This window comes from Bacillus rossius, chromosome 1, assembly GCF_032445375.1.
Source record: "Bacillus rossius redtenbacheri isolate Brsri chromosome 1, Brsri_v3, whole genome shotgun sequence".
NCBI lineage: Eukaryota > Metazoa > Arthropoda > Insecta > Phasmatodea > Bacillidae > Bacillus > Bacillus rossius.
Window position 1 is genome coordinate 309,749,243 of NC_086330.1, and position 21,299 is coordinate 309,770,541.

The 21,299-nt window shown below is 38.7% G+C and overlaps 2 protein-coding genes across 9 annotated transcripts in view; one reads left to right on the forward strand and one right to left on the reverse strand.

Annotated features, from left to right (window-relative positions):
• The window catches only part of LOC134527896 (protein FAM177A1-like), a 56,741-nt gene that overhangs the window by 26,453 nt on the left and 8,989 nt on the right, over positions 1-21,299 (forward strand). The window lies entirely within an intron of this gene.
• The window catches only part of LOC134527895 (uncharacterized), a 95,354-nt gene continuing 83,539 nt past the window's right edge, over positions 9,485-21,299 (reverse strand). For all 3 annotated transcript variants that reach the window (XM_063360901.1, XM_063360900.1, XM_063360899.1), the window contains 2 exons: positions 14,309-14,515; positions 9,485-10,347 (listed from right to left, as the gene is read on the reverse strand). In XM_063360901.1, coding sequence (XP_063216971.1) covers positions 10,228-10,347; positions 14,309-14,515 — 327 coding nt within the window. In that variant the 3' untranslated portion in view covers positions 9,485-10,227. The remainder of the gene's footprint in view (positions 10,348-14,308; positions 14,516-21,299) is intronic.

The window sequence follows — 21,299 nt, forward strand, 5'->3', positions numbered from 1 at the left end:
CTGGTGCCTGCTCGCACGCGACTTACTGAGTGGCCGAACCGAGAAGTCGACTCGTACATATCTTGCACGAGGCTACTTCGAAAGCATGGGGCTTATGGAGGAGTCTTGAGCAGCGCTCTGGTGGTTTGGAAGAGGACAGAGTGCGTCGCTAGGGGGCAGTGGCGTTTAGCAGGCACTCGGAGTAGTTTATAACTCCGCCACTGAGGTCAGGGGCGGTACGTTTGAACACTCGTGTCCAGACCTTGAGACAGGTCATCCCTGCCCGGGGTTATGGACCAGTCAGAGCTCTGGGCAGTGTTCCCAGGAAAGGCTGGAGAGGGGGGGGGGGGGTGAGGAAATTTGCAGGTGCAGTGGGAAATGTGCTCTACTGAGCCTGGGGACGTGCTGGGACGTTGGGGAAACTGAGGCCTGGACAAGTTATTTCTATCACTAATTTCAGTCCTTTTGGTGGACATCTGTTAAAAAATGCTGGTGATGGGAAGTATATATAAATAAGTTTCCACATGAATAATGTATTTCATGCTGTTCCATTCTGCACTTGAATTCAATCAAATAAATCATGCATGACCATATTTTTAATTGTGCTTTGACCTATCTTGTAATGGCAGATAAATGTAACAGAGTTTTCATGGAAGGTACAAAGAATTAATAAAAGCAAAAAGAAAGAGGAAAATTGAGTGATCAAGCATTTTTTTTCTGCATTCCAAAGAATAATCGGCAGTTCTATCATAAACACAGGAGAGTCAGGCAAGAAAGCCAATATGATTAGGACAGTATTAATAATGGCATAAGTGATGAAATTTGGAGGCAGAACATGTAGTTTAACTGAGATGTTTTCACCAGTGATGAGTGGTTTGAACAAGTATTTTTCTGTGTGTGGAGTAACCGCATGCATTTCAGTTATAAATGGTGCAGAAACAATGGCAATTGTTGATATACCTCAGGTAGTAAGAAAAAGCAAAACCGATAATGTATTACTGAGGAAGAATTTAGATTTTTTGCATGACAGGACGATGGACACTCAGCCTTGGCTTAGCTCCAATTTTGTACTTTGGAATTTTTTGTACTCCCAAAATATTCCATAAAAGTCACATTTTGAAGAGAGGACTAAGTGAACTATAATTTCCTCAACTAAAAATGTAGGTACTCATTAAGCTGTCGAAAGATCAGCATCACAAATGCCTATTGTAAAAAAAAAAAAAAAGCTAAAATATTGTTACGAAAGTGAGCAGATACGTGGCACGCGTGGGTTCGGAGCTGGCTGGTGGACCCGCACAGCCACTGATGTCACGTGGCCGCCACGACGTGAGACATGCAGCGCACACCTGGTGGATAACAAGGGTTGTCGCTACCCCCCTCCTTTCCTCCGCTCCCCGCACGGCGCCGTTAACCTGACACCTAGTAGCTGGGGAGTTCCGCGGGCCGTTGCGCGAGCCGCCGAAGCCTGTCTCGATATTTCTGGCGTCGGGTAGGCGCGGGATGATAGTCCGGGCGATAGTGCCACGGGTGCGGCGGAGTTCCAGGGCGAGTGTCTGAGCAAGAGTTCCGGGGCGAGAGAGTCTGCGTGATAGTGTCGTGGGTGCGGCGGGATCCTCGGCGAGAGAGTTAAGTTCCGGGGCAATAGTGCCACGGGTGCGGCGAGAGTCCAGAGCGAAGTTCCGAGCTAAGCGTCGAGCGAATCCTTGGCGAAAGGAAGTGCGACGGCGGCGGCGGAGTGCGACGACGGAGGTCCACCAGAGGTGCGGTCCAGCGAGGTGTGCGGTGTGTAAAAACCGAGTGACTGGGGAATAAACATTTTTAAGTGTAATTGATTATTGGGCATTTTTAGATTATTTGTTAGTGATGTAAATATTGGCAATCAACAAAACTGTGCAGTAAAATCTTTAATTGGGCTATCCATTTACGAACCCAGTAGTTTTCCCACGACGATTATTATTTATTGTTTTTAATAATTTATTACAATATATAACACACTCTACACTTGAGTTACTACGTTCTATTGTAGTTTGACTTTTCAGTAGTACTTACACATACACTAGCATGAGTCTTGAGCCCCAGCATTTAGAAAAGCAGTGCAGCAGACTCCCGGTTATCCAGGTGTGGGTTATCCGGTTTGTGGGTTATCCGAGCCATATTTCCATAAACCATGAACACAAAAATAATTTATGACTTTTTATTTCTGTGTGTGCACATGGCAACAGCACTTGTGTAGTATTAAATACAATGCAATGAATTAGTAATGCAACAAATTAATCATGTGATGGAACACCAAACTATATTTGGCTCTTTCCTCAATTGCTATTCGCTTCCTTCATTGCATATTTATTTATTTTGTATCTCAGAAATGTTTCCAAGCCTTAATATGTAAACAATGCAGTACGTGAATTATTATATTTAACTTAAGTGGTATAATTTCATAATGTTATTTAATATTTATTTAAATGTACATCTAATGTACTTAGGCATATATATATTAGTACTGTATAATAATTTTAATGGGAATAATGTCTTAATTAAAATGGTAGTCAGCAAGGACACTTACCTGATTGGAAAATTATTTTAATTAAAATACTATCTTATTGAAACAACACATTTGACTAGTGCTATTTTGATTAGCACTGTTTTACTGGAATGAATTAGGGCGTTACTTCATCTGTTACAGTGTTTGTCTAGCTAGTCGGGATAAAAAATAGTTTATTTTTTTACTTTGCTTTAACCATCTTTTTTGGTTATCTGTGAACCCCTTGCCAGTCATTACCCTGGATAATCGGGAGTCTAATATATTAATGAACAAGTTACTTGCATTGCAATGCCTCTTTCAATTTTTTTGTAATTTCTTTGAAGTAGTTACACACATACAAAGCATCTCTCTATCTCTCTTTATATCTATCTATATCGCTCTCTATCGCTATCCACATATACACACATATACATATATACAGGGATAGATTTTAAGGATTTAACTGGACTGTCCAACGGACAGGTATAATTGGACACTTACCTGTCCGTAACAAATTCCACCTGTCCAGCTTACGTTAAAAAAATTACTGGTTATAAACTTGATACGTATATGCTTAAGAACATCACTGTACTCAAAACAAGTCAGTTTTACACTATTTTAATATTAATAATAGAGTTTTAAATATTGATTTAAGTGTTTTGCACTAAATCACTGGTTTAATGTGTCTGAACTACTATCAGATGAACTGTCATCAGATACCTCTTCCTCATCTTGCTGCAGCCTAGCTACGCACTTTCTGTATGGGGGCTGAAATGGTCTGCGCTTTCTCGCACCACGATTAAACCAAAGTTCAATAGCCGGGGTAGGATCAAAATCACAGACACTACTTGATTTCATCTGGATACGCATCAGTGATAATAATGTATCATCATTAAGTTTGTTGCGCCAGTCCGTTTTGGTAGACTTCATCAAAGAAAATCCTCTTTCACAATCTGCAGTGTGAGCAGGTAGAGACAACACAAGATCCACGAGTGAAAGAATATTAACAAATTTGTTCTTGTGTCTTGTGTTTATTTCCCTCCAACTGGCTTTGTACACAGGAGTACAATCCTGGTAAACAACAATTTTCAGAGCTGTCCATTCTGGCTCCACCATTTCACACTGAACATTATTGTTCACAAGGGATCTTGAAAAAAAATGTAACAACTTAATGATGGATGTGTCACCAAAGTGTTGTTCATTATTAGAAGGCCATGTTTTAAAATTGAAAATATTGGTTGCAACAAGTAATTCAGACATTTCAGTGTCTTTATCTGTGAGTCGAGATTCCAGACATCTAACAATGATATTTATAGCATCAGTCTTGTTTGAGGAATGTAAAGCAATACCTTTCAGCTGTCTTCCGTCCGGTTGCATCGATTTTCTCCAAGAACGTTAATGAAAACCTTCACTGATACTCAGTTTCTGCAACATGCAAATAGTCTCTTGTATGGTTGAATTTGTCTCTGCTATTGTCAAACCTGAGACCTGGAAAGACTGTGATAAGTAACTCAATGCACAGAGTATGTCACAAAAGAAATGCAGGTACTGTTCCAATTCCAAACTTTGCAAAGATTCTTTAACTAATTTGCATGTTGAATTGGTGGATGCATCACATTTGGAGTCTTGCAGTAGATTTGTTGCAGTCAAGTGAAGAGCAGGAATTATTTTGATTACATTTGTGACACATGATTTCAAGTGTGGAATCCAACGAGTTCCTCCAACTCTTGTGGGCGCGTAAAACTTGATCTTAAGTGTTTCGCAGGAATTCTTTAGAAGACTGCGATGAACTGGGCTGTGATGGTAAAATGAATAAACCTTTCTCAAGAAAATGTTTAGAATGTAGGGGTAGTTGGACGAGTGCTGATTTTACAGCGAGCTCCAAACAGTGAGCCATGCAGTGAACAGCAACTAAATTTGGTTGCAAGTTTTCTTTCAATTTCGCTTGTACACCATTACATAAACCTCTCATTACAGCTGCACCATCACTGGCAAAGCCTACCAAGTGTTTCTTCATGTTCACACTGTCATAACCACAATATTCATGTAAAACGGTTAAAATGCACTTAAATATCTGAGTAGCATTAGGCCTGTCGACATGCCTGACTGCTACAAAGTCAGTATGGATCTCCCCTTCAAGTGTGTACCTCACATACACAATGACCTGCTCAAGCACAGCACTGTCGGTCGACTCGTCACACATCACAGAAAAATAATTTGCACTTTTCAAATTATTTTCTAATGATTTCAATTCAGTTTCAGCAATTACACTCATGAACTCTTTACACTTTTTGTCTGTAAGGTATGTATTGCCTACATCGAGGCCTTTCTGTTTATCAAGTGCACATTGCCACTTAAAGTCTGTAAACGGTCGTCCATGTTTCGCCAGTGCATGAGATGTACGAAAAAGCAACTGCATTTTTGCTAGTGCCTCTTTATTTATGCTCTGCAAAGCCTTTTCTGCCAGATATGTATTTGGTGTGGACATTTGCACATTTTGTAATTCTTGACACTGCCTGTGACAACTACTTGCTGCATGGGACGTCAAGTTTTCTTTACGAAAACTTGAACATCCTTTTACCAATGCCGACTCGAATGCTAGGTTGGGATACACTTCACAGATTTTGCAGTACATTTTTTTCTGAGCATTATCATACCGAACCCATTGAAATTCTGTACACCAGTTCTGAATAAACTCACGTGCCTGCACTTTTTTATCATATTGATAGAGCCAAGATTTTATGGTGTTATGAAAAAGGACTTTTCGTCATTAAGAATTGTAGATTTCGTCTTTATCGTTATAAAAAATTAAAACACATGTAATAACATGTACACACCTAGCAGAGCTGCCTTGATCAAATGCTTAAATAATTCGTGGTTAGAGACTTAAAATATGCACATTAAACAATACTATGTTGAGAGTACATAAAAAATTAACAACTAAAATATTCAGTATTCTTATGCAGGTAAGTACTGTTCCTGAGTTCAGGAGAGAGTCTAAATTAATTAAAATAGAAACTACAGTTAAACTTTTGTTCTATAAATGCAATATAATTAAGCTCAGGAAAAAGCCACCATTGTCAGCAGTTCAGCATTCTCTGGTTTTAGAGATCTTCTTCTGTCACTTACAACTACAGAATACTTAGAAAAAGATCACTCTGAGTCCACATTCGTTGCAGGTATCCATATTAACTTTAAAGCAGCAGCTGCAAATTCAGGATAATCCGCTTTCATTTTACATAGTATGTCCACCATGTCTATGTAGTTCACATGCGGTTTCTTCTGCTCTTGGGAAACCAGGTTTTGGAGTGTTATGTAGCCTGTCGCTACAGAGGTCTTCTGCACCTTGCAAAGGAAAGGTAGGTTCCCAATATGTTTCTGGAATTCTTTTTCCTCCACACAAATGTTTCCTACATTTTGAGGATTCATTAGAGCGCTGATTCCCAGAAATAGTTGACGAGATGGATCAGTGTTCACCAGATCAATCAGTTTTATAAGACTGAGTTTAGCTGTGTTCTTGAACTGCTCTTTAAGGGCTGCAGAGTTGACAGTTTTCATTTCAGCCAAAATGTCTTCCAACATTTTCAGGAAATATTCCCTTAGCCAAGACATCAAGAGTAGTTTGAAGTTTACTCAATTTTGTGCACAACTGATGAGCAGTAGGATACTTTGTTCCTTCAAGAAAATTAATTAGCTCTACAAAGGTGTTACAGTTTTGAGCCACAAATGTAAGAGTGGCCTCAAGACATTGTAACTCTTCCTTCTGGAGTCCCTTGATATATTTAACACCAGAGTTATCTTCGCTAAGCTGCTCAAAGAATTCCACAATGTCGTGCAGATGGAGTGCGAGGTATGATACAGATTCAAACCATGTGTTCCAACGTGTAACAACTGGCATGGGGAATAACTTGACCAGAGCCTTGTTTTCTCCATGTTTCTGGAGAAGAAATTGAAGGTATGCATGCCTCCTCTTTCTGGTGTTAAGAAAGGCCATCTTTACCTTACAAACGAAGAGGTTCAGTTCTTCCAAGTTGTTTTGCCAGATCTGCCCAACAATGTTTACTTTATGGGCCCAACATTGTATGTGGTACATGTCACCAAATACACCTTCAAGGGTGCCAGCAGATTTTGTCATGTACCTGGTACTATCTGTAACATACACAATTATTTTTTCTTCCTTGACTTCATATTTGGAGCATACATCAATCACTGCCCGAGAACAACAAACAGCATTTGCTGCATCAAGGACACAAGAAGCCCCTAAGATAACATCTTGTTCAGCACCTGGTTTCAGAATTTTAAACAAGATGTTGAAAACACAATTATTACTCTTGTCAGTGGTTTCATCTGCGAGTATGACCACATCTTGCCCCAAGAGCTGCTGCTTGATTTCCACTTCTTTTTTCTCTCTAAGTAGGGGAATGTACTTTTTCCTCATCCAATCTACTGTTGGAAGATCACCAGCACCACTTACATGCTTCTGCATCCATGCAGTCAGCTTGCTGTTGTCAAGTTTCTCAAGAGGAATACCTGCAGCTACAAAGGCTTCAACAGTTTCGAGAACAAAATCTTCCTTTTGTTTTTTTGCGCATATTTGCGCCACTCCTGCTTCTGGGATAGAAAGCTGTCGTTTCAAAGTGCATGGGGATCTTTTAGCTTTTACATGTTTGTCACTAATTATGTGCTTGTTTACCGTGTCCTTACGTTCATGCTCCAAACGGCAATTACAATATTTACAGAAAAGTATTTTTCCGTCACTGACATATAATCCCTCATTCTTAAACTCGTCAGCACGTGATGCCGCAGTAGCTTTATTTTTCGGCATGATTAAGAAATTTAGCTTTCATTTATTCACGTCATTTGTAAACAAAGCCTGGAGGTACCAAAAACTAGTATTTACTGAAGTTGTAGCGAAAAAATAAACCGCGGGAAGCCTACTTTTTACAGGCGAGAGAACCATATACTCAACCCGAAGTAAAAGGTTAGGTTATGTCAGGTCAGTGAAATAAATGTTTTTATTTATTTTCTGGGAGGGTTGGGTAGGTAAGCGTTATTTAAAATATTTAATGACCGTAAAATAAATAAATCCTTGCAATATGGTGCTTTTTCATTAGCGATCGGAAAACTTTGATTATGTTACGATTTCGGCTCTCTCGCCTGTGAAGTGTGAAATGAAAATGAAGGCTTCACGGCGTGGCTTCACGGTAAACTGCTTATTAAACAAGCACACAAAATTGCGTTACAGTGAAATTTCATTAAATATCAATGTTCGCTTTTATTTTCATACGTATTTATTTAATGAATGCAGTTTTTGTTCACGTGTATTTTTCAAAGGATACAGCAAACAAGGCGCTGAGATTTTTCACGTTGTTGTGTTTGTTAACTTGTTTACGATCGTCAGTTGTTATAATTGCGTGATCTCTAGTGGCTAGATGCGTTTAGAAACCCTAACCTAACTCCGATAACGATCTGTTTTTTGTTCGTGAAATCGTCAATTTTTGTGATATCTTGTAATTTTTTAAGATGAATAATTAACGCATTAAATAACCACCACACTGCAGTTGGATGACGACCATTTCTTCTACAAACAGATACGGAATTTTTGTCAATCAAGAATCAACCAATAGTCGGTAGTTAACGATTTAAATCAATATTGAGGTGTTTATTTGTGGTTAGAAAACATTTCGCATTTTTCGCGGTTTGGGATGAATTTCGCGTGAAAATTCGCGATTTCGCATAAAACCATATAATCTTGGCTCTACATATTGATTATCGTAGTCTTTCTTGTCGTCGTCAGTTTTCCGTTTTTTTTTTTCCGGCGGCTTTGAAGCGCCATTTACAAATCGCCACATTGCTGCACAAACAACTCTAATGTATAAAATAAAATATTGAGCGCCTTTACATCATAAACACCTGTCAAGATAGACACGTTTATTGTTTAAGGTGCCAGTTCACAAGTGAAACGAATGAGAACGAAGGCATGTGAAGAATTTGTGACGGGAGGAAGTGAGAGATTGATGGAGGGAGGGAGGCAGGAAGGGAGGGAGGGTGGCAGGAAGGGTGGGAGGGTGCAGGAAGGGAGGTTGCTGGAAGGGAGGGAGGGAGGGAAAACCGGTTATCACTGCCACATGGCCGCACGCACGCACACACTCTTTCGCCTCTCTGGCTGGTTTATTTTTAGATTTCCCCTTCTCCCCCTTCTACAACAGCCTTGCTAGCGCCGCGCCGGTGGAAGTCGTAGAAGAGAAAGGGAGGGGAAAAGAACGCGGAGTAGAATAACTGCGCTGTAAAAAAACTCCCGGAAGGATCGCACCATATTTTATTACTCAATAAATCGGCATAAAATGTGCGACCCTTGACCCTTATGCGGGTAAATACGGTACTCCTGACGGACTTGTGTGGGCTACTGAATGTTACGTTGAAATTTAATAGTAACCTGTCCCCCCGGACAGGCACGTTTCGTTATATACCTGTCCGGACGGAAATTTGCCTGTCTCGGACAGGCGGACAGGCGTTAAAGTCGAACCCTGCATATATATCTGTATCTTTCTATCTCTCTTCATCTAACTATATTTCTTCCTCCATATCTCTACCCCTATCTTTTTCTCGGACCATAGAAAAGAGAAACTGTCATAAAATACTTACTGGTAATTATCCAATATTACTCTCACACCATCTTAAATTCTACTTTAAGGTTGGTTTTATCAAAATCTCACCTAGACAGTGAACTTTCTTATGTTTCAAAGGTCAAGTGTACACAATTTCATCGAGATCAGATGAACGATGCACAAACACACAGAAGATTAACAAAATATAAGATGAATGCACAAACATTCTTTTTTATATATAAGAAGATACATTTGTTGAAATGACTTGCATGCCACCTATTATGTCACACACAAACTGAAATAACACCTCACCAAAGTTTCATTGCAATTGGATGAATGGTTTAGGGACACATATGGAACAAACAAACAACATTAATTTACATAAATATATTTATTTTGATTTAGGCTATACTTAGAATTTGTTACTTAAGTTGAATTGTCATCCTCTGATCTGAACTCAAAACATCTTTAAAAAAAATGCATTTCTCCAATCTCACATATTTATAAACTATGGGAACAAACTTCAAGGGGTGATTTTAGGTATAAACAATTGGCATAGCTGGCAACCCAGTGCTAGATTACGACATGAGGAGCCATTTGCACATCACTAGTGTGCGAATGTTCCACATAGTTCCCAGATGGTCCAACAGTTGACGTTTGACAGTGAAAAATTTCTTATGCTACACATGACTGTCACTTTGAGCACATAATGGTCCATACCAAATGTCTGTATCGTGGGTTTTGTGTATTTCCAGGTCCATGTTCATAGGGCTTATTTTACGAGCATCAGCCCATTTACACATCCCCTTGACTCAATGCTGGTCCCTATACGTACCGACCACTTTGATGCTTAGCGAAGTTGAGACTTTGGTTCTTTTGTTGCTTCAACTTCTACCAAGCACTTTTATCACTCAAGTCTCAAATTCTAATATAATGCAATCTATTTTCCTTCACTGTATTTGATAATAAGAATCACAGAATACAAAATTTGTCTGTATAAAATAAAAAGAGAACAATACATTTTTATGATTTGAACTAAAAAGCATATAATGCATAGCGGAGTAAGTAACTGTTACTGCAACTTCAAAAAACACTCATCAGCTCCATTTTCTTCGTCGATTACACCACTTTGTAGTGCTTTATGTTCTCCACGTCTTTGTCATGCACATTCAACAATGCATCTGCATTGGGATTGTAGAGGGGCAGCTCCTCAACCCACTGAGACAAGTCTATGTCCGTCTGAAACAAACACATTGGCATGTTAAACATTCTAGTTGTAAAGATGAGGTCATGGGCCACGTATAGCCTATCATGTCTCACAGGTAAACAAAACACTTAACTCATACTTCTAGACCAGCAAACACATCATTATTAAGGTAAGTTGTAGTGCCAGTTGCAGGGGGGAATAGGAGATGTATTTCCTCCCCCAAAGTGATGAAAAAAAATTTGCTCTGTGAGAAGCCACATCACTTAAGGCTACTACTGTAGGTTCACGACAGTGCTAAGTGTCAATAGTATTGTATATTTCCTTTAATATATGTTTTCAAATTTTAATTATTTTTCTAACCCCCCCCACCAAAATTTTGGTATCCACCACTGATAAGTCGCTATGTACACAAAGTCATTAAAAGACAAAAACACCTAAAAACCCAGCTCAAGGAAGTTGGGCAGAAATCGGCCATAGCTAAAAAGTAAGGAAACATTCCAGTATGTTCCTGGAGTGATCCATTGTGCCACCATACTCTCAGCTTTTTTTTCTTCACAAAAGGCCCAAATCTAAAAATTATAATTTATTGTGGCTATATAACAAGTAATTATACTACTATGATCTATACCAGGTACTGGTTTTCTGAAAGAATATTGGGATAAACATTTCACACCGTGAAAAATTAATATAATACAAATAAAATCACAGCACGTACATATGTAACGTATTGTATAGAATTTTGTAAGCTACTTAGGCGTGCCAAGTATTGCAGCCTGGAGGCAGGCTACCCGCCTACCATTGCCCCCTAGTGGTGGGCCATCCGCCCACTCAATCATCGCTGCGCAAGCCCGTCGCCACTTTATGAAGTTGGCTGCCTGCGCCGCCTCATGATGTCATCACCACGTGTCCAAGTGGCGGCTACAGTAGAGACTATCCTGGAGAGAAATGACCGTTACGAAGCCAGTGGGTATGAATAGGGGACCCTGGCAACACACAGCAGTGAGCCGGCAGGCCCAACTCGACGAGCCACACAGCACCAGACCGCAAGAAGCTGCCATTCACACTGTACCAACCACCACTCAATCACGTACCTGCAACATCATGCTGCTCGACAGAGAGGCATCGAGTACTTTATCGGACTTAGCCGTCTTCATCTGGTAAGACACCGATTTTTGTCTAACTACAAGGACTTAGCTCATCTCTGCCAAGGACAAGTGCAGCAGAAGTATGCTGAAGTGTACAGGTAACTAGTAACAAGTCTACGAGACAATAGTGCAGTACGACCAAGACTTTAAGAAACTTGGCAACTAAGAAACCACGTAAACTGAAAACTGAGTTTGTAAGCAAACTATGGGATTGCTACAGGACTCTGATAACAACTAGTAAAATCTGGTTTATGTGAATTTCAAGTGTGGACTTAAAGGCAGTTGTGTATGTAAGATCGGCAAGCACGAGCTGTGAGTGGCACAGTATGAGTTAAACATAAACAGACTGTTTTTCCAAGGAGTTGTGTTTGCTGGTTTGTGGAACACGAGCAAATTGAGTAAGGTAATTCACACGAATGTATTCGAGACTGTGCAGTTGCTAGTTCTGCTTGCCGTCCCCAAGATCGTGGAGCGAGTGGTCGGCCGAGGCGCAGCGTGAGCACCTGGAGGCAGACACCCGGGTGTGCTGCAATGACGAGTGGGACCAATCCAATGAGCACGTCGAGTACCGGCAGACAGCTGTGAGAAATTAACCGTGCGGCTCCACAACAGTGACGCCGAAACAGAAGGCAAGTGACTATCGTTTAAAACGCCCTATTGCGAGCGGGTTTTAAGACAGTATTACCCAAGGGAAAACTGAGATAAACAGTTTACAATTATGAAGAAACCATGTTGTAATATTGTGCATTTGTAGACTGTGGGACTGGAAATAATTCTAGGTAGCTATAATAAATACGTAAATGCTAAATTATAATGTTATAAATTCTTTGTGATAAAAGTATTTGGTAAGAATTTTTAAATATCTAGTTCTGTCTGAATGAAAGTTCAGATGAACTATAATTTAATTTAATGTTCAGCAAATGCTTTGCAAAGACCTTATTTATTTAATAAAATGTTTAGCAAATGTGTTGACAAGTAATTTTGAAAACAAAGACCCTATTTATGTTCTAAAAAGGTATTGTAATTGTAATATTTAAAGCCAAGGTGTTTCTAAGAATTTGTATTTAAACTTATATTTGCAGCTGAATAATTAAGTGTTATCTTGTGTTTCACAGGAAGTGATTTGTCAATGTGTACGACTGTACTTCAAGACCTAGTGTTCAGGTCAGAGAACATGTTGAAAGTTTATGTTCGTTTCAAAGAAAGTTTGAAAGTAAAATTATTTATACACAAAGAACTTCTCTCACTCATTATTAAAAAAAACTACTGTCTAGTATTGCATCACCAGGGGTATAGCACTAGGAAAGACCAACCCATACAAAAATACAATTTAAGTCTGCTGCTCGTGTACAAAAATTCACTCGTTATGGTCTAACTTCCTCTACAACTTCTTAGCAGCAACCACCATTAAACCATTATGTGTACAAACATGGATGAACACCATCATATGTAGTTAACAATTCACAGAGCACTTACAAAGTTAGCCTGTTGTGATGCTACTCTCTCAATTGTTACATCATTACTTATGAATGGTCAAATACTGTCTACTTTCACATGTTACCTACAAGTTCACAGTTTTAGTCTATTTTTACATTGATTGATTACACTGATTTTAACGGAAAATTATGTTCAATCAAGCTTCTTCTTATTGTTATATTTAAACATAATTTTGTAACCATAAATTTCATCAATAACTCAGTGAAACAAAATACTTATCTTTATATAAAATACAATTTTTAGACTATATTAGAATGGAAAACAGTTCACAAAACTTAACTGATACAATAATTTTTTGTTTAATGCGAAACTAGGTGAACTCTTAACAAAAAAACTGCAGTGCAACAATTGTCACAGAATTTGGATTTACTTTAATTCTGATGGGCTCACAGAAAACACGTAAAACCCCGTTGTTATGACCCCTTATTGTTTCCAGGAATAGGGTCATAATAACATTTGACCAAGTGAACCACCCTGATCTCTATACGTCAAAATATGACTTTTTTCTCACCAGGTCCATGTTCAGTCATCTGGCACGAAATCGACAAATTTTCAAATTCAAATAGAAATGTATTTTAATAGCAGACATATTCTGAAAATGATATATATCCAAGAAAAGCACATTGACCACCAAATGTCACGAAAACAAAATATAAAAACTGTACAATAGTATCTTTTAACAAGCGCAAAGTCCATTTAACACAATTTCATAAGGAAATTGAAATAAATTTTCCTTACAATGTTGACTTATCTGAAGTGGGCCATGCCAGAGAGGTCAAGAAGGTTAAGTGCCGTGACTTAGCTGTATTGTGAAACAGTAAAATGGTGGTGAAGGTGGAATGCAGAGGATGGCTGGCAGCAAGCGTGCAGTGTGTCATGCTTGGGTAAATGGTGCAAAAATATTATTTTTGCACTTTGATGTGACCTCTTTTTGTCAACCCACGAGGCGGGAGTGCATCAAGATGTTTTTCTGTTGCATCGCATCCTACTTGTGCCGTCTCGCTAATGTGATTCCAACATGCGTTCGCTCAAAAACATGTTCACCATCGGCCTGGTGACATGAAACGGCAAACAAAATTAAGAGCCATGTCTCGCCCGTCTTGAAGAGGAAAATATCACCAATACAACAAATCATTCTGAGAATTATCTATAAATTTATGTCTTTCCCCCGGTTATTTTCCGGAAACATAAAATACTCCACATTTTCCGGGTTTTCATAGTTGGTAGACACCCTGTTTAAAGTGTATTAGAAAAAATGAGTGATTTGCCTCAAGGCCAGAACTGCTCCTAGCTCCTCACTCTCTCTGTAGAACAAAAACGTGTACATTATTAAAAGTAATGAGTGACTTGCCTGGAGGCCAGACAGAGTAGCAGCAAGCGAGGGCACGGTGACGAGCACTGCTCCTGGCTTCACATTTTTCCTGAGGAACTTCCACATGTCTGCTTGCCTCGCTGGGTCCATGAAGAACTCAAACACGTTGTTGAGAACTATCACATCAGCCGTGTTGACTAAATTTGGCTGAGTTATTATGTCCGCCTCCACCACTGACACTCGGTCCTGCACTCACAACACACAACAGTGCAGCTCTGGATAAAAAACTAAAATTAAACAATTTACTAACACTTTTTTTTACATGGTGAGACAATATTTAAATTCAATTGAGATCATCTGCTTCTGTACTTTATTATGATAAATGTTAAGTTCTATGACACTTTTGAAATTCCTTTGAAATTTGTAAAAAATATATTTTATCACCAGTGACTATTGGTCGGGAAATTCGGGAAAACCTAGTTTTACCTAGGAATATTAAGCTTTGGGAAAAATGTGGGCATTACCCAGGAACTTATTTATCCCTTGGAAGATTCACTATTCTTCAACCATATTTTAATTATCGTCTAAAAATTAACAAAGATGTTGACTATGCATGCATGCAATAGACTTCAATATGGAAAATATATATAATAGCTATGGATTGCGATAGTAATATTTATTTTTAAGATAAACAACACCATGAGAGGGTGAGAAATTGCAGACAAAAGCGTACTCAGCAATCCAACACCGTTTACGTTTGTTTTCGGACAAATGCTTTTAGAAGCTGACGCCAGAGCACATTTAATTTAGATTGTTTACGGTGCAAAATCCCAATTTTCTTAATACAAACTGCAGTTTAATATCTTTATCGTTGATGATTTCTGGTTTCAGTTTATTAAATTTTCATACAGAATATTTTTTTTAGCTAACAAATATTAATTTTATAATGGATAATGCTTGTTTAAGTGTGAACTTTATCATGTCAATAGTTGGCAACACTTCAGAAATGCAAGTCAATGATATAAATGGCTGCAAAATACGGATAAATTTATACAAATTAATTTTATATTTTAAAAGATTTCTTCAAAGCGTTCTTAGTTTCGTAATATTTAATATATACTAGCTAACACTGTGGGAAATAGTACAGCTACATTCAGAAGTTTGAATAAAATTTCGTTCACAAGGCAGCTATAAGGAACTAAATTCACAGACAATATGAGCAGGTCACGAAAGTCCTGAAAAAGTGCCACTTCAGCATTTAGCGGCACATTAAATATAATTATTTTAAGACAGTCAACTGTAATAATGCGGGAAATTGTATAAAACACTGATGTATTTTTATTTATTTAGCCTATAAAATTGTTTTGTTTCAACACATGCCATGTAGATTCATTGCGCATGCACTAGTGAAATGGCATATTAATGATTGGCTAGCTTGTTCCTGTTCCACCACGTTTCATATAAACAGCATCTGTTTACTTTAAACTCGAGTCAGTTTAGTTTCTTTTTCTCTTTCCAAATGAAGTCATTGTGGGAGCATAAATTATGTGGTTTATTTTGTTGTATTGAGTCCATCCAAGCTCATTTAGTATTGATATTAGGTTTTACTTGGCTTAACAAGAAAGAAACAAACGTGCTTATTGTTTACGAAAAATCTTTTTAAATCTATTTATGTTATGATAGTACATCACTCATTCGTTCTCTGGTGCCAAGTGAGTGAATTCTGAGGTTAGGTAACTGGAGAGTGCCCAGATGTATGTGTTTGTGTTATTAAAATATTATTTCTTTGTAACTTACATATGATAAAATGCCTAGGAAATGTAGATTTCGATATAGCTGGTATGATTTACCATATGCAAGTATGTGGAAAACATAGCTGAAATGCAGTGTGAAGGATGCAAACCAATACATGTTTAAAAACAGAAATTTTTCCTTCTAAATGGAAAATAGCTAAGGTTATTCCAATACACAAAACAAAAGTAAAATCGAATGTTATAAATTATAGACCTATAAAATTACTCAATGGTTTTGCAAAATTGTTTGAATTAATTACTTTTAAACAAATTAATTTCGAAATGAAAAACATTATTATTTCTACTACCACAAATTTACGCACTTACCTCAATCCAATCTACAAAAAAGTAGTGTACAGGGGACAGGTTGAAGCCTGTTATTTTGATCTGGCGAAAGCCTTTGACACTATCAATCACTCTATTTTAGCTAGAGTGATAATTACATAAATTGTTTAACTAGCTACCCTAAAAACAGATTTTTTTACATCAATAAACAACCATAATTCTTCTTTATATTCTGCTAGTTCTGGTGTTTCTCAAGGAGGTATACTATCTCCCCTACAGTTTTATATATATATATATATATATATATATATATATATATATATATATATATATATATAATTCAGGTTCTTAATCATACTACTGGCCTATTTTGCTGATGACCTTAAAATCAACAGATAGATTGATTCCTTAAATGATTGTGATCTACTACAAAGTGGCATTGCTGAAAAATGGTGTAAACATAATCTTGTTTCTCTTAACAAAGCTAAATCAGAAATTATTTCATTCACTAGGAAAATTGAGCCAATTAGGCGTGTTTATGTATTTGAAAACACTCAAATCTCAAGTTGGAGTCACAATCCCACGACGAACATGACATGACAAACCGTCATACAGCATCCAGCACAACAGATTTAATAATGTAGGGTCACAATACAATGACAACATTAACACGACAATTTCTGATGTGGCTGTCGGCAAATCGTTTCCAGCCAAATACTTCCATAAAATGCAGCATAGAATGTGCTAAACATTGTAGAAGAGAAAAAGAATATGCAATCTCAGCCCATTTTTCTACTTATTTTGGCTGAAATCTGTACTGCTTCAACTCAGTGTCCTACAAAATACCATGAGCCTGAACTATATTAATTAAAAGTTCTTCGCTGAACTCCTCCATACTTAAATTAAATCTTCACCAATCTACAATAACAACATTAAACATAAACATCATGATATCCATTTATATAAACAGATACAGGCAAGCTACAAATAATAAAGTGTACCTACATGTAAAAATTTTTATTTTTTCAGCATAAAGATTTACAAAGTATTTTTGTGAAGTTTAGTTCTGTAATGTTTGTGAATTGCTTTCTGTCAGGCGGCACGATACGACCAAATTAGAAATATAATCTCTTCCTTGCAGATGAGATAGTTTGGGCACGTATTTTGTTGGGGTGGTATCACAGCGACCTTGTATTTCATTGGCTATTGAGCATGTCAGGCCTGTCGTGTCATGCCCATTGTGGCATTGTGACTCCAACTTCAGTATAGGATAAAAGATCTTGGGGTTATCTTCGACTCCAAATATTTCCCACAGTTACCTAGCTCTAATTACATAATGTCTTATGCTTCAAATATGGATTCTATTCTTACAATCTAACTAACTTTAGTCAAATATGAATAGGAATACTGTTCAGTAATTTGTATTTTAATTATTTATAACCCTTAGTCAATTAATTGTTCTGTACTTGTCCTAGTAATGTTGTATTGTACTGTTACGATTTTACCGCGGGTTCGTAAAGGATAGCCCAATTAAAGATTTATCACACACAGTTTTATTTATTGCCACTATTTACATTACTAGCTAATAATCTAAAAATGCCAATTAATCAATTGTACTTAAAAAAAAATGTTGCTTCCTCCAGTCACTCGTTTCTCACAATCCACACGCCTCGCTGGGCCGCACCTCTGGCGCAACTCTCGCCGCAGCACCCCTCGTGGTCCTCCGTCGCAAGACTCCGTCGCACTTCCTCTTCGCTGAGATCCCACTCGACGCCTCGCTCGGAACTTCGCTCGGGACTCCACCGTACCCGCGGCACTATCGCCCAGAAACTTCGCCGCGGGAAAATTCTTGACTACACTCACTCCCTGCCCTGGAACCTTCGTCCAAGGACTTCGCCACTCTGCCGCACCCGTGGCACTATCGCCCCGGAAGCTCCGCCGCGGGAAGGCTGCCGCCTGGACTCTCTGAACTCTCTGAATTCCACTAACTCTCCGATCGGCGTCCTCTGGCATATATATAAGCCCCGGCGCAATTCCAGAACTCACGAGAGCGGCCGGGGCCAGTCGCGTCACTCCGAGCCGTCCCGACGGCAGAAATCTCTCGAAAACACGTGTCGGTGGCTCGTGAAACTCCACAGCTGTCAGGTTTCAGTTACGTGTCAAAGGCAGGGTGCCGCGCGGGGAGTGGTGGGAAGGAGGGGGGAAAGCAACAATCCTTGTTATCTTCCAGGTGCGCACGGCGCATATCATGTTGCGGTAGTCGCCAGCCAGCTCTGCACCTGCACGTGTCCCGGCCTTGCTCTAGTTCGTAACAGTATATTACAGTTATTGCTTGTATGTTGTTCCTTGTTTATGTTCATCTCTAGGTTTATGTACGTCTCTCTTCATTATCTGTCGTCATGTGGTAACTGTTTATTGTTGTGACTTCATGAGTATGGTCCATACCTGCAAGTAGTGCCCACCTACGCATAGTGCCAACCTGCCTGCGGTGCCTGGCTACTTGTAGTGTCTATATTTATTGTTTATTTTTGTATTTGTTTTCTCTAAGTAAATGTATTGCTTGTATGTGTGTATGTCATGCCCACCATTAAAGTTCTCAAATTATATGTGGGCATGCCACATATGATGGAGGGCCCAAAAAAAAAAGTTTTTTTTTGACAAAATTCCTTCAGTGAACTTTTAAAGCACTCTCCTTACGATGCGATAAACTTATAAAGTCTTTTTTACCACTGTTTGAAGCACCTCTGGAACTCTTCAACATCCAGTGACCTTTGCCAAGGTGTTTTTACACCTCTACATCATCAAAACGCTTCCCTTTTAGATTTTTCTTCATTCTCGGGAACAGGAAAAAGGCGCACGGGGCTAGGTCTGGTGAATATGGAGGGTGCAAAATGACAGACCACCCCTGAGAGGCCAAACAGTGGTTCACTCATAGTAAGGCAGTAGGTGCAGGGGCATTGTGATGAAGGAACCAGTCACCTTGTTGCCAAAGTTCCAGGCGTTTACTCCACACATTCTCTCGCAAACATCTTAAAACTTCTAAATAAAAGTGCTGGTTAACAGTTTGGCCGGGAGGAACAAATTCCTGGTACACAATTCCACAAACATAAAAAAGACCAGATCATCATCTTAACATTTGACACTTGTCTTGCTTTTTTTGGCCTGGATGAGTTGGGAGACTTCCAATGGCTTGACACTTGCTTGGTTTCTGGGTCATACCAGTAAAACCAACTCTCATTACCTGTAATGACTTTAGTCAAAACATTTGAATCACTTTCAATTCCTTTTTTCAAATCCTAACTCAAATCAAATGTAATTTTTTTTTTATCCTGTTTAAGAAGGTGAGGAACAAAATCCGCTGGCACGAGCTCCAACTCACTCATGTCTCTTCTGAAATTTCGTCGATCATGAAACAATGATCCTCAAGTGCCCAAACCACTCAAAAACTTGTGTGTGGCTCATAGCATCCTCCTTGAAAACCTGTTGAAGAATTTGGTAAGCTTCTGTTGCCGATTTTTCAGCAGGAAACAAAATTTAAAACACACACTTTGTTCTTTTAAATGTGCCATAACGACTTCACAGGTGGAACACGAGAACATTAAGAGAAAAATATACTACGATTAAACGTTAACCTACAAACTGACGCCTTCTGGGTAGCTGTTTAATGAAGGTTTCTACAACCCCATCTAGCGGGAGAACTCTCTAATACGTCTACGAATTGCAGCGCTCTCTCAGTCGGCTTTTTTTTGGGGGTCCCCCCTCATATATAAATAAATAAATAAATAAATTATGATGTGTGTGTACACAGCAAGCAACAATAACCAAATTATCAGTTGTTTCTGGCTTAACAGAAACAGTAAATTTTCAGAAACTCTACAAGCTCAAGAAAGGCAGTAGTTAAAACTAGCTTTTTTTTTTTACTGTTGGTACTTGCAACTCTATGAGATAAGAGTTTCATCATGTTTGCATGTAATCAAAATAGCTTGTCACCTACAAAAAACATTAGGCACTACTATGTCAGAATTGGAAAGTTTTGAAGGGGAAGATGCAGTGCAAGAGAAGTTAAAGGCATGAAGTGAGATGGTGTGGTATGCGATTCAGCATTAAAAAGAGTGAAGTGATGGGCATGACAAGGAACAAAACTGAAGTTAGAAGATGCAATGAATTAAATGGTGTTGAGTTAAAACAGGTAGAAACCTTCAAGTATCTAGGAAGTGTATTGGAGGGAGGGGGGAAAAAACAAGGAGGGAATTGTAAAGCCAGGTTTACAAGGGGAAGCATTCTACAGGCGTGTGAGAGATTTGGTATGGAGAGTAAGAGGGAGATGCCATTAAAGCGCAAATTAGTGTTGTACAATACCTACTGTGTGCCCATAGTCACGTATGGATCACAGACTTGGACAGTAGATAAGAGAGATGCTAGGAAGACCAGAGCAATAGGAAGTAATAGGAATTAAGTTTTTGAGGAGTCAGTTACGAGGTGAGACAGCATCAGGAATGAAATAGTGCAAGAGCAGGAATTCAGGACTTGAATAACATCATTGAAAAAGCAAGGAGATGGTATGGTCAGGTCCAGAGAATGGAAAAAGAGAGGCTGCCTAGAGAAATGATGGCATTGAAGCCCACAGGAAGAAAAGTCCAAGGAAGACCAAGGAGATGAGAAGATGAACAAGTTAAAGGAGTGCAAGAGAGAGGAGAAAACTGGAAAAGTGAAGAATGAGGAATAGTAGGACAGAGGAAGATGGAGGAATTTTACTTGGCTGACCCCGCCACAGGCCGAAAACTGGAAACTGAAGATGACAACTACTATTACGACAAGGAGAGGAAACAGGTAACCACTTGCAAATAATTTTCTGATGTTACTTTTTTTGTCGAAAAATTTACTGTTGTTTTCATTCCTGCATGAGCCGAACTCACTAAAAATGAATTTGTATTTTGCTTTGACTATAGCAA